Here is a 13,864-nt window from a genome sequence, read left to right as displayed (position 1 = left end):
CTGCTTCTCTTGGGTAATGGGAATGCATGAAAGTTGAGCTATGGCAGACAGCTGGATTAAGTTGTGTCTGGACCCTGCAGATTCCACCTGTGTGTGGTAGGGAAGCATGGGTGTAGAGCAGACATGTTGGGGGCGAGGAGTGATGGGATCTGCGATTACACTGATTTAGTGGCTGGGAACCCCTCTGTAAAGGGTGTGGAGGAATAGCACAGTGGATGGCAGCTGGATGCAATGAATCCCTAAAGCCTGCTCCAGTATGAGGGGGCACATTCTCTCCAACCCACACCTAGTTCCCTCCCCCAACACACAAAATCAGTCGATTGACACTCCTGGAGGAGAGGTGAATTTCACTCATTGTACACCTATTCTGCAATATAAAATAACAGTTAATTCAGACTATTCCTTGTGACGAACATAGACATAAAATTTCTTAAAATAATAAAATTACACTCGTTGCAGCAGGCATACTCAGTTGCATGTCTCCTCTCTATGAGGAGTCAGACTGTTTTTAACCTTGAATTTGTTATTAGCTTCATACATCATTCACAAATATATTTTCCTGATAAATATTTTAAAACCTCTTTTTTCTCTCTCCCTGTCTGTGCCACCTTGGCAGGATACCAGAATGAGCTGGCAGCAAGATCACAGTTTGAGAAAATAACTCCCAATGTTATAGACAGTAATTACAGCTCCACAGTCCTGTTCCTCTGGCAAAATCCTTTAAAGTCTGTTAGAGTTGATTTTCCAAATAGAAGGGGCTATCTTAGGCATACATTCCAATAATTTTAAAAATCCAGTATCAAGCCACTGTTGATTATTGTGTAATATGCATGATATTTGGGGGTAAGGGAAAGGCCCAGCGGAACTGAAGATTTTGTCATATAAAAATAGACTACATGCCCTTGATTGAGTTGCCACTGGGAGTATTTCAGTGAGCACAGTAGCCTTTCAATTCGTTCTTCAGATTCTGCTAGCCTTTAAAGATCTCATATGTATTTTCTTCTATTAATACTGAAAACAGTGTTAGACAGATTTTAAATTTCACCAAGGGACCTATCTGCTGTTAATACATAAATACTAAAAGATAAAAAGAAACCCTTTCCAGGCAATATTAGGCTACGCAATATGAAAGAGTTTCTAATAAGCTAAGTGCCAGGCTATAAAGAATTGGGATTGCTGCTTTCATCTGCATTAATTGAATTTTCTGTGATCATGGGTGTGCCACTGATCAATCCTGAACCCTCATATTTGTATATAAACTCAGGTAAAGCCTGATTTATAGAACAAACTGCCGTTCTCCTTATTCACCTGACTAAATTCACTCAGATCAATGAGATTACCCATATGAGAAGGCAAGCAAGATTTGGCCCAACAAAAAAATGAGAGCTGGAAATCCAGACATATTGCTACAGTCTCTGGGCACTACCACTAAAATGCACATGATGCAGGCACCTTTAAAATACAAAATTATGTAGTAATTTTGTAAAGTTAATTGGAAACAATTCTCTGAGGTTTTGCAGTAATGATGAACACATGGATCCTGAGGAAATTGTTCATGTTTCCAAAGCAATGGCTAGAGAGAAGCCATCAGACAAGGTACTATGAGACCTCTATTCTCAAGGCTTAATCAATTTACCTAGGACATAAGTTAAGATTTGTACGACATCTCCTCCTAACAGCACCTGGTGTTTTATGCTTTAACAAATTTATGTGGAAATTAAGAGACAGATTTAAAAATCAGTTGTCTAAAATCAATTGAGCTACATGGCAAAGTTTCCCATCATCAGGCTCATCAGTTTCATTCAGAATTTCACTCCTTTGAAAAAATACATAATTAATTTTTGTATGGTTTGATTATTTTTTACCGAGTCTTATGAGAAGCTTTTTCCTCCTCTCATCCTAAAACACATTTTCCCTTGCTCCAGTTTTGTGCAAAGGACTTTATTCCCTCCCAACGACAGTAACATCCAACCTACTCTGACAGAGGCAGCACTGGATAGCCCATAGTGTTGCTACTACTAGCTTGCCACAGGATTCCAACTGAATCTTTAAAAAATTCCACGGTTTATAATCCCAGTGATGTTGATGACATTGGAATGTTCTTGTAATAAACAGATGTTGCATTTTATCAAACTCTTCATTTTCATTACTCATGTGTGCTCACACACATGCACACACATAGACACACATTGGCTGTGATTTTCCCAGGTGCCAAGGGATTTGGATGTCCACTTCCCGTTATGGAGCCCGAGCTATAGATTATATATTAATTATATGGATTACTTAAGAATTCCCAATTATCACTTTGAGGGTTGACAGGTTCTTGTCCCAAGATCAGTATTATTCAAATCTAGTAAGATTAATAGGAAAATTCCTAAATTCATCAGGTAGCTTGGAAAGTCTCAATCTATGTTTTACATAACACATGTATTAGTTATAATTCTTGTGAGAATCATGGGAGTGAGTTTTGGGTTTTTTTTAAAAAAAGCAGAGCAGCTCAGTTACTGTCTTCATGAGACTAAACCTGAAGGCTGAGGCAACACCCTGAAAATGCCAAGCACTAGATATTTATTCTTTTTGTGTCGTTGTGTACATCTAGTCACTCAAATATCGCTCATCCCTCTCTCTCTCAGTTCAGAGCTCCTATTTGGAAGTCATGTCTGAACCTCAGAAGATGGGAGCAGATTAACTCTAACTCTGTCTTGTTAAACTCACCACCTAAACTGCCAACCATTTAATAATGTAACTGGTTTTAGTTAGTTGACTTAAATGGGAGTGTGCAGATGCTTAAAGTAAAGCATGTGCTCAAGCTCTTAGCTGGACTAAGGACATCTCTCCTTTTTGCACTTTCAACTGTGCATCTTGTGTCTTGCTGCTCATTGTATCTAAATCATTCTTCCTATTCTTACCACTAGATACCTCCTCCTTTTCTTCGGATCCCTCCTTAGCTAACTACCTGTGCATCATCACAGTGTGAGCACCTCACAGTCATTAATAGATTGTATCCTCACAACAACCCTGTGTGGCAGGGATATGGGAAACTGAGGCAGGAGCCGCACAGGAAGTATGTGGCTGTGATGTGAACTGAATACAAGTTTCTTAAATCCAGTCCAGTTCCCTGTGTACTCGATCATCCTCCTTATCCCACCTCTTCAAGCACCCACTCTTTCTCAACATAATAAAATCCTGGGACCCAATCCAGCACCTACTGAAGTCAGTGGAAAGCTCCCATTGACTTCACTGGGCAATTGGATCAGGCTCCTGAAGTGTTAGCTTGCCTCTTTGCTTGTGTTCATTTGTCCTGTATTATTTACCTCCTCAGGGCAGGCTTTATGCCTTGTGTGTAAACTTGTGGCGCTATAAAATATTTTATTTATTATTATTCCCAACAAATTATTCTTAAATTTTATGTTAAGGGGTCAATTATTGCTAGCTTTGCACAGGTCAGTGAGGCATAAGGAGGGAGTATAAGGAACCTTCCCTTCCTTGTGAACCTGAGGGGGCTGGATGGATTGGCAGTCCCTGTGCTCCACTGTGGGCCAGGACTGCTCCAGGCTAGTTCCATTAATAATGCTAATATCTCTAGAAGGCTGGGGGCCTGGGAAGGGAGCTGGTTCATCCTAGAAGGGAGTGTATGTGTTCTCTCTGTCTGCTAGTGGCATCTTGAGATACAATGCATTCTGTATCGCCTGCTGAGGCAGGTCACTTCTGCACTACCCCCTGCTGCAGGTTCTGGATATATACACCACAGCTAGAGCAGGTTGGAAAAAAAATCAGAAAAATGAGTTTTTCAATGGAATTTGCCAGTTTATCAAAACCAAAATGTCCTATAGAGATGGTTTGATTTTGACAACATTCTGACTAAACACTCCCTGTCACATAGGTGTCCTGGAGCCCACCTGACTCCTTGGTTGCCTGCCTGCAAGTTGGGGATCCCCAGGCTCCCACGGTCAGCAGCAGCCTACAAGGCAGATTGCCTCAGAACTCCATTCCTATTTGGAGAGAATTATGGTGGTTTTGTTGAAAATTGAAACAAAGCCAGATTTTGAAATAACAAAATCCTCTGGAAAATGGAATTACCTTTCCTCGCACAGATTTAGCCACGGAACTGAAAAATCAATTATGCACACAGCTCCATGTACAGTATGGCCCCAAAAGGATGCATACTGTTCCGACTGAAACCACTGTTCTGTCTTTGCTCTCCTTCTTATAAAGCTGAGGAATGAATTACTCTTTCTTCTTTTTGAAAGGTCTTTGTTCTAGTTCTTTAACTTCTATAATAATATGATTAGATAGTTCCATTTGTGTTTTCTTTTCCTTCTATAATGACAGGTTTCAGAGTAGCAGTCGTGTTAGTCTGTATCTGCAAAAAGAAAAGGAGGATTTGTAGCACCTTAGAGACTAACAAATTTATTTGAGCATAAGGTTTCGTGAGCTACAGCTCACTTCATTGGATGAAACTTATGCTCAAATAAATGTGTTAGTCTCTAAGGTGCCAGAAGTCCTCCTTTTCTTTTCCTTCTAGACAGCCATATAATGTCAGAAGACCTGGGTCAATTTTTAGGTTAAGTTCTAAAATTGGTGATTCTATGGAAAAAAAAAGTTTTTAATTTGATGTAAGTTATGCTTTTTTATTATTAAAATCTGTTTTTTAGAGCTACCCATTCTGAATACAGTAGAACCTCAGAGTTACGAACACCTCGGGAATGGAGGCTGTTCATAATTCTGAAATGTTCGTGACTCTGAACAAAAGGTTATGGTTGGTCTTTCAAAAGTTTACAACTGAACATTGACTTAATGCAGCTTTGAAACTACTATGCAGAAAAAAATGCTGCTTTCCCTTTATTTTTGTAGTAGTTTACGTTTAACACAGTACTGTATGGTATTTACTTTTTTTTTTGTCTCTGCTGCTGCCTGGTTCCAAATGACGTGTGTGGTTGACTTGTCAGTTCATAACTCTGAGGTTCTACTATATTAGGCTAAGGTAATTATGAAAACTGCTAGATAATGTTTCAAATTGAGATTAGAAGGATGTTAGGTCATTTTATACCCTATCTCAGTCCTTTAACAGAAAGATCTATGGTGATATTTCAGTGTTTGGAGTAATCTTGCTTCCTAAAAAGGTGTACCTTAATGACACGGTAAGTTAAACATTGGCCATCAACCTTATTGACACTCTACTTTTTAAAGGGTACAGGTGGCTGACACCACAATAATGCCTTAGGGAATGAGAACCAGCGTACCTTGCAATAGTGGTCCAGTTGAACCCATCCGCCATAACCATATCTCTGTGAAGGGAGAAAGAAAAGGCCAGTGATTAGACAGTGGTATGGAATGAAAATCAAAGGCTCAGTTCATGCAGCTAGACAGATCCAAGTGCAAGATGAACCTCATGGATAAGGCTTTCCCTCCCAAATAGCATCATATCCCGCAGGTGGACCCAGAATAGGACAAAGAGGAGGGAGAAGTAAGCAGCAAGAAAGAAACTCAAAGAGTCATGAAGGAAAGAAGAGGAGGAGAAGAACTAAAATAAAATAAATAAAACAAAAATATCAACTGCAGCAGTGTGGAAGAGACAATAGCCTTCTGTGGGAATGCCAGCTGCTTAGGTACCATAGATAGTCATCTAAGAAGTAGTTAAGACAGACTCATCCCCTTTTAAGAGTCTTTTCTACTGACTTCTTGAATTTCTGATTCATTTTCATGGTTAATATCCTTTTAGAGCTTTATTAGCTAAAAGTGGATGCAAAACCACATCATTTTAGGCTGTCAAAAGTGGGACTGTTTCATCTGATGAAAGGCAGCTGGGAAGGGTGGTGCACTTACATACTTATGGTGCACAAATGGTGTTAATTAGCATCGCTTCACTGAATTGAGTGGAACTACATTGATTTACACCAGCTGAGGATCTAACACTGGATATATGCCTCCATGTTTGGGAGAAACCACGTCATATGCGGTGTGTATTACATGCACCTATGTAGCTATACTTCATCCACATAACCTTACACATACCCTCATTTAGCATCCAACTAGCTATTTGCACAGCACTCTTCACAATGATGTTATCTTCATCTGCACAGTGTTTTCTGTTCCAAAGATGTACGTATGGCAGATTCAATTAGGTAAGGTTAAGAGATTTTCACCTGAAAACCTCAGTTAAATACCCTGGATCTGGAGAAAGCTTCTTAAAGCTCTGAATACATATCCAGAACAGATAATAACAATTGAGAATTGCCAGTCTCCCCCCGGCCCAGAATAAGTTAATAAAATGGTTACACAGTAAATGTTACATGACAAATTAACTGAACAGTATAGATAGAAAATCTGAGAGGAACATTTGATGAAATGTGTGTGGGAATCTGAAAGTGGTTTCCAAACATCTTGCCACTTTAGACAGTTATTAAGATTGATAAGAAAAACTGTATTTTACCATTAGATATAAGACAAACTTCCAAGTATTTATGTCATTTTGAATTGTTTAGGATGCTTTTCTCCTTAAGAAAGGCAGGCATTCGTAAACCACAAATGAATACTCCGAACCCAAGGGCATATCTAGAAAGCTGAACATTTGCATTATTTTTGGAGCGTAGCCAATTACTGCATAGCGCCAGTAAGATCAGCTCGTGAACTTTCACAATTACTATAGTCACAAAAGCTTTCCTTTGTGCATGACTTTAGCACATATTCCTGGATTTAATGGCAAAAATTCATTAAAATTTCTGGCATCTGGACCCTGCAAGGTGCTGACCTGAGGGTGCTCAGCACCTTGTAGAGGGAGCACAGAGCTTCACAGGATCTGGCCATAACATAATCCTCTTTAGGGCTCAGTCCTTCAAGGTGCTGATCACTCTGTGGTCCAGCAAAACACCCAAGTATATGCTTAGCTTTAAGTACATAAATTGTTTCTTTGACTTCAGTAGAACTATTCAGGTGCTTAACTTTAAATATGTGCTTGACTGTTTTGCTGGATTGGGTTAGTACACCTGCAGGATTGAGCCTTTAGCCTCTGGTTCAGTAAGATACCTAAGCATGTGTCTAAGAACTGATTTTAAGATGCCTGACTCACACGGTTAAGTACCTTACTATATTGGGGCTGTACCTTACTGTACAGAATAGTATTTTAGGACAGAAACAACAACCAAATGAAGTATGTGAAGGAAAATAAGAGATGAGAAGTGATCCAGCACAGATCCTAGCAAACTGCAATTTGTTAATCATTAGCATAAAGATGTATTGATTATGCCTTTCAGCTTCCATGATTCAGCAGCAAGGCTGAAGGTCACCTTCTTCTGCCTATTAATATTTAATCAGGAGAGACAGGCTTAAAAGATACAAGTTAGATGTCCATTGAGTCTCCCAAAGAGGTTTAAAGTTCTTTAAATTAAAAATAAAACCCCACACCAGAAGTTTATTTTCATTTACTTTTTTAAATTATAAGATTTGAAATGATATAAAATAATGAAATATGATGATAGAGAGTCAGAATTCCCTATTTTTTCTATAAAGTAACATTTCGCACGAAATTGGACAAAAGCAGGACTCATTAACACATCAGCATAAGCAACATTATGATCCTGCACATCCTATGCAGGCAGGCAAATCAATAATTGATTTCAAGTATAAATAAGGCCTTTGACTTCAGCCAGAGATGCGGTTGACTGTGGTATGTTGATATATTTATTTACACCAATTTAAATTTACATACCATGAAAACTGTGTTTTACCAAGGACACGTAGGGTGTGAGCCAAAGTCCACTGAAATAAATGAAAAGCCTTCCATTGACCTCAATGGGCTTTGGATCAGCTCCTAATTATGATTATGCAACTGTGCAGATAACAGAAGCACTATACAGCTCAACCACATAGACAATAAATCAAGTAGTCAATGATTTATTTTTTTTACCAGTTTTCCCCCTCATGCCCTCAGGGATTAACTGGATGCATTTCATACTCCTCATTCAAGCACTTCACTGATCACTTTTTCACTTCACTTACTCCAAATTACTAAAAAAAGAACAGGAGTACTTGTGACACCTTAGAGACTAACAAATTTATTAGAGCATAAGCTTTTGTGGGCTACAGCCCACTTCATCGGATGCATAGAATGGAATATACAGTAAGAAGATATATATATATATATACATACAGAGAAGGTGGAAGTTGCCATACAAACGGTAAGAGGCTAATTAATTAAGATGAGCTATTATCAGCAGGAGAAAAAAACTTTTGTAGTGATAATCAAGATGGCCCATTTAGACAGTTGACAAGAAGGTGTGAGGATACTTAACGTGGGGAAATAGAAATAGCCCACAAAAGCTTATGCTCTAATGAATTTGTTAGTCTCTAAGGTGCCACAAGTACTCCTGTTCTTTTTGCGGATACAGATTAACACAGCTGCTACTCTGAAACCTGTCAAAATTACTAGTTACTTTTGAAAATGTTGGCCCATACATTTGGGGCTATAAAGAATTCAGCAAGAGGAGTGAAAAAGCAGTTCTATCCAGTTTAAGAGAAAGTTTTCCTTGCAATATGACCTCTTCCAGTGCAAGGCATCACTAATTATACTGCATAGCTTTGGGGTCTACTTTATCTTCTATATTCTGGTGCTGATATTAGACTTGGCTCTTTATTTTCAACTTTCTGATTTATAAGCCTTCTGTGAGGCTTCATATTTAAACTTCATTGCCTTTTTAAAGTTCTAGCTTATTTGGATATAGATTTTCAAATCCCTAAGCCTAGCAAGAGAAAAGACATTTTGTTAACTTTGGCATTATTGATTCAAGACTGTTTTTTCCCATGGTCAAGAGACTCTTTTCTGTGGAATAATTAGAATCTCCAATGATTTATGAAAAGCTTCTGTATAACGGTGAGATGTTAGCCACTTCTTATTGTTGGAGGGCATAGGTGAAATCCCAGATTCTCGCCACAAATCTTCTGCCGTTTCAAGATAATAATCAAGAGCTTGGCAACTTTTATTTTGTTTATAGTCAGTTTGCTTAAGGAGCATTTTACAAAGACTAGTCCCACTTTGCATTGTTAGCAAAAAGATGCTACGGAATTCAGGGATGGTCTAGGTCGATTTGGTCCTGCCTCAGCACTGGGGACTAGACTAGATGACCTCTTCTACAGCCCTAAATTTTAATGATTCTATGATTTACATATATGTTACGGGTTTCCAAGTTCACAGGTGAACAAACCCAACACAAAGTTTTCTACGATCTTAGGTTCAAGATCCAGTAATTCTGATGCCAACAATTTAATGTAAAAATTATAAGATAGTACTACATGTGCATGTGACAGAGCTAACGGATCAGAAAACATGTTACCTTCCAATCAGTTCTATCTGTATTATTGTTACTGTTAAGTATCAGAGGGGTAGCTGTGTTAATCTGTATCCACAAAAACAACAAGGAGTCCGGTGACACCTTAAAGACTAACAGATTTATTTGGGCATAAGCTTTAGTGGGTAAAAAACCCACTTCTTCAGATGCAATGCTTATGCCCAAATAAATCTGTTAGTCTTTAAGGTGCTATCGGACTCCTAGTTGTTTTTATTGTTACCGTTGACAGTTTTAAAGAAATAATTACTTATGTATTCTTAATTCCAGGTTCCATTGCTACTCATTTTTGAATAAATAAATTGCAGTTTTCTGTCCCTCTCTGACTAACCTTCAACCTCTGCTAGCCTGTGTACTTAACATTCACAGAAACACAGAGCTAACAAACTTGCAACAACTACTTTTGAAATCTCTGTCATCAGGAACAAATTGAAACCTCAGTATATCAAAGGAAGAGAGACACACAGTGTAAAGAGAGCCTCAGCTTGTGGCTGGTGCCTAACAGCAAGGTTGAAATCACAGTATTCTTTTGCAGTCAAAAGATAGGCAGAATGCGATAAAGTGGTTTCATATCATTGACAGACAAAAGCCTAGTAGTCTTTCATTTTAACTACCATGAAGATAGAATGGAATAAGGGTCTTAAAACAGCTATTGGGGGGGCAGGGGGGAAAAAGCAGCTAATTCAGTTCTCATCCTCTCTCTTAACTAATCTGCTAGCTTGCCTCAAATGGAAATATTATATGAGCTTTAAAAATCACCTAGCCTAAACTTATTTAATGGAGCTGATCATACAAAGTCACAGTTTTATCAGAAAATAATTTCAGAAATTACATTGTTTCATTATGTGATTTTTTTAAAAAAACTGACTTTACTAATTCTCTACATTGCTGCAGAATTAGTAAAAAAGGAGAAAAATATATTCCATAGTGTTCAACACTGTTAAGGCTATCCTACAAACTGAGTTAGAACTAAATACGTCTATATTTTTTAAATTAAACAATCTGATTATATGTAACATCAAATTAATTAGATTTTTTTAGTACAGTAATACCTATAGCACATTCCATTTTCAAAGCACTGTGCAAATATTAACTAAGGAATCCCCAGAGCACCCATGCCTTCAGATTACAGATGGAGAAAGTGAGACAGAGAGGGGTTAAGGATTAGATCACGCCTCTATGTGGAAAAACATGTTACCAATAGTTCTCCCTCCTGCACCTGGGTCCTACTGCACCACCAAGGTAGTTTGCAACTATGGAACATGGAGCCTAGCTAATTATTTCTGACAGTGCACTTTGGATTTACTAAGAGACTCTGAATTTACAATATCAATAACTTATAAGATTTAGACTACCTCTAATGCAAATATTAAAAACAATTTAACTTGCCCTCTATTCTGAGCAGTATTTGAATTTATTAACTGAGTTTTTCATTTAGAGTGCAATATACTGAATCTGTCCAATGGCTTAAAAAATTCCAGCAAAAGAAGGAATAGTTAAAAGAAGGAAAAAAATTAAAAAAAATTTTTTTTCTTTAGCCAAACACAGAAAGGGTGATCCTGTATCCATTAACATCAATGGTGATACTCCCATTCACTTCAGTGGATGCAGGCTGAATCACAGAGTGATTTCAGTCCTATTCATTGTTAGTTATTTGCCTAATGCTTTTTTACACATGTTTTAAGAAAACTTGAATACAAACCAAATTAAGGGGGAGATTTAAAGTCAATGGGATTTGGGCACCTAACTATCCTTTATGTCTTTGAAAACCTTCTCCTAATAGGTTAACTGTTTTACTAAGAACACAGAATTAGTAGCTCAGCATTTTTACAACTGTAAATCTTTAAAACATCAGATTGTTTAGGCAATATATAAAAATACAGAAATCTGCAACCACCCCATCTAACTTAATTTAGCAACCAGCATAGTAGGCCTTTGATTTATAGAGCTTCAAAATTCATAATTAATGTGGATTTAGAAAGCACAAACAAACTCAAACTGTTTGAAATAAGGCCCAGTCCTTCACTTCTTACTCAGTGGTAGTTTTTCTTTAACAAGTCGTGCAGGATGAGGGTCTTAAATCCTCCCAAATCAGAGAAAAAACCCATTGAAAACAGATGTTTGTATACCAATAGAAACTTTGATATATCAGAAACTACAATGGTAACAATAGAGGCTGCTCTAATACTGCACCAAATATCTAACCTCTTATTACCTCTTTTAGATCAGGCCATTCCTTAGGTAGAATATGACTATGAATATCAATTTTCATCTTTGGAGGATCACACGAGAATTACTGTTTTAAGAAAGACGTTTTCTAATTAACCTTGAGTTCTCTGTACTCCCTGGCATAGCAGATTGCTGTTAACTTAGGGTGTTATTTAAGTCCATCTGCCGTCCTATCAGGTTGTCTACATACAGTAACCAATCAGGGAGCCAACATTTCAGGGGAGCTGCAAAGTAATGTAAAGTCAATGACTCTCAGGAAGTGCTGTTACATAAATTACTGTACAGTGGAGAGTGAGGTGAAGCTGTGTATTTATACATGCAGTACAAATGGAGTTTTTGATCTAGAGTCTGAAATAAAAGTTGGTTTATAAATTTAAAAGTTAATTATTATAGAAAATTAAAGACTTTAAACTCCCTTCTTTCCTCTTCTGAAAGATTTTATAAATAGGGCATAAAATGCAGCCTCTAGTGGATAAATTTGTGCTTCTCATCTTCCTTCTCCTTTTCACAGAGTCCCTTCAATATTACTTTATAAAAATTCATGGGAATGCAGAATTGTGGCTATAGCTATGCTCCTACTTATCTGGCTTGGTCACAATACTGGCTTATTTTATCCTCCCTCCCTCATTCAGTATGTCTACACAATATCACTCATTCACTCTCAGGCTCTCTGACGCTGGCTGGGACTATCCTTTATTCTCTATAATTTTAGTACTACTAGCTCAGTCTATGCTCCCCCTGTCTATGCTGACTGTCTGTCAAACACTATTGGCTCCATCTGGAGTTCTAGGGAAGATCATAGAATCATAGAATATCAGGGTTGGAAGGGACCTCAGGAGGTCATCTAGTCCAACCCCCTGCTCAAAGCAGGACCAATCCCCAACTAAATCATCCCAGCCAGGGCTTTGTCAAGCCTGACCTTAAAAATATCTAAGGAAGGAGATTCCACCACCTGCCTAGGTAACGCATTCCAGTGTTTCACCACCCTCCTAGTGAAAAAGTTTTTCCTAATATCCAACCTAAACCTCCCTCACTGTAACTTGAGACCATTTCTCCTTGTTCTGTCATCAGCTACCACTGAGAACAGTCTAGATCCATCCTCTTTGGAACCCCCTTTCAGGTAGTTGAAAGCAGCTATCAAATCCCCCCTCATTCTTCTCTTCTGCAGACTAAACAATCCCAGTTCCCTCAGCCTCTCCTCATAAGTCATGTGTTCCAGTCCTCTAATCATTTTTGTTGCCCTCCCCTGGACATTTTCCAATTTTTCCACATCCTTCTTGTAGTGTGGGGCCCAAAACTGGACACAGTACTCCAGATGAGGCCTCACCAGTGTCAAATAAAGGGGAACGATCACGTCCCTTGATCTGCTGGTAATGCCCCTACGTATACATCCCAAAATGCCATTGGCCTTCTTGGCAACAAGGGCACACCGTTGACTCATATCCAGTTTCTTGTCCACTGTAATCCCTAGGTCCTTTTCTGCAGAACTGCTGCTGAGCCATTCGGTCCCTAGTCTGTAGCGGTGCATGGGATTCTTCCGTCCTAAGTGCAGGACTCTGCACTTGTCCTTGTTGAACCTCATCAGATTTCTTTTGGACCAATCCTCTAATTTGTCTAGGTCCCTCTGTATCCTATCCCTACCCTCCAGCGTATCTACCTCTCCTCCCAGTTTAGTGTCATCTGCAAACTTGCTGAGGGTGCAAGCCACACCATCCTCCAGATCATTAATGAAGATATTGAACAAAACCGGCCCGAGGACCGACCCTTGAGGCACTCTACTTGATACCGGCTGCCAACTAGACATGGAGCCATTGATCACTACCCGTTAAGCCCGACAATCTAGCCAACTTTCTGTCCACCTTATAGTCCATTCATCCAGCCCATACTTCTTTAACTTGCTGGCAAGAATACTGTGGGAGACCGTGTCAAAAGCTTTGCTAAAGTCAAGGAACAATCACGTCCACCGCTTTCCCTTCTTCCACAGAGCCAGGTATCTCGTCATAGAAGGCAATTAGATTGGTCAGGCATGACTTGCCCTTGGTGAATCCATGCTGACTGTTCCTGATCACTTTCCTCTCCTCTAAGTGCTTCAGAATTGATTCCTTGAGCACCTGCTCCATGATTTTTCCAGGGACTGAGGTGAGGCTGACTGGCCTGTAGTTCCCAGGATCCTCCTTCTTCCCCTTTTTAAAGATGGGCACTATATTAGCCTTTTTCCAGTTTTCCGGGACTTCCCCGGATCACCATGAGTTTTCAAAGATAATGGCCAATGGCTCTGTGATCAATCCGCCAAC

General features: G+C 38.9%; 1 protein-coding gene across 2 annotated transcripts in view; it reads right to left on the bottom strand.

Moving 5' to 3' along the window:
* Positions 1-11,710, bottom strand: part of ACMSD (aminocarboxymuconate semialdehyde decarboxylase) — a 54,866-nt gene extending 43,156 nt beyond the window's left edge. Inside the window, exons 1-2 of one of the 2 annotated variants that reach the window (XM_007060878.4) lie at positions 11,557-11,710; positions 5,244-5,288 (exon numbers count right to left, since the gene is read on the bottom strand). In XM_007060878.4, the coding sequence (XP_007060940.1) occupies positions 5,244-5,288; positions 11,557-11,613 (102 nt within the window). In that variant the 5' untranslated portion in view covers positions 11,614-11,710. Of the gene's footprint in view, positions 1-4,080; positions 4,354-5,243; positions 5,289-11,556 lie in introns of those variants that run through there. The other variant, XM_043524950.1, reaches the window with a different exon arrangement.
* Between the last annotated feature and the right edge of the window lie 2,154 nt (positions 11,711-13,864).

This window comes from Chelonia mydas, chromosome 11, assembly GCF_015237465.2.
Source record: "Chelonia mydas isolate rCheMyd1 chromosome 11, rCheMyd1.pri.v2, whole genome shotgun sequence".
In the NCBI taxonomy this organism is placed as follows: domain Eukaryota; kingdom Metazoa; phylum Chordata; order Testudines; family Cheloniidae; genus Chelonia; species Chelonia mydas.
This window is presented reverse-complemented; position numbering and strand designations above follow the sequence as displayed.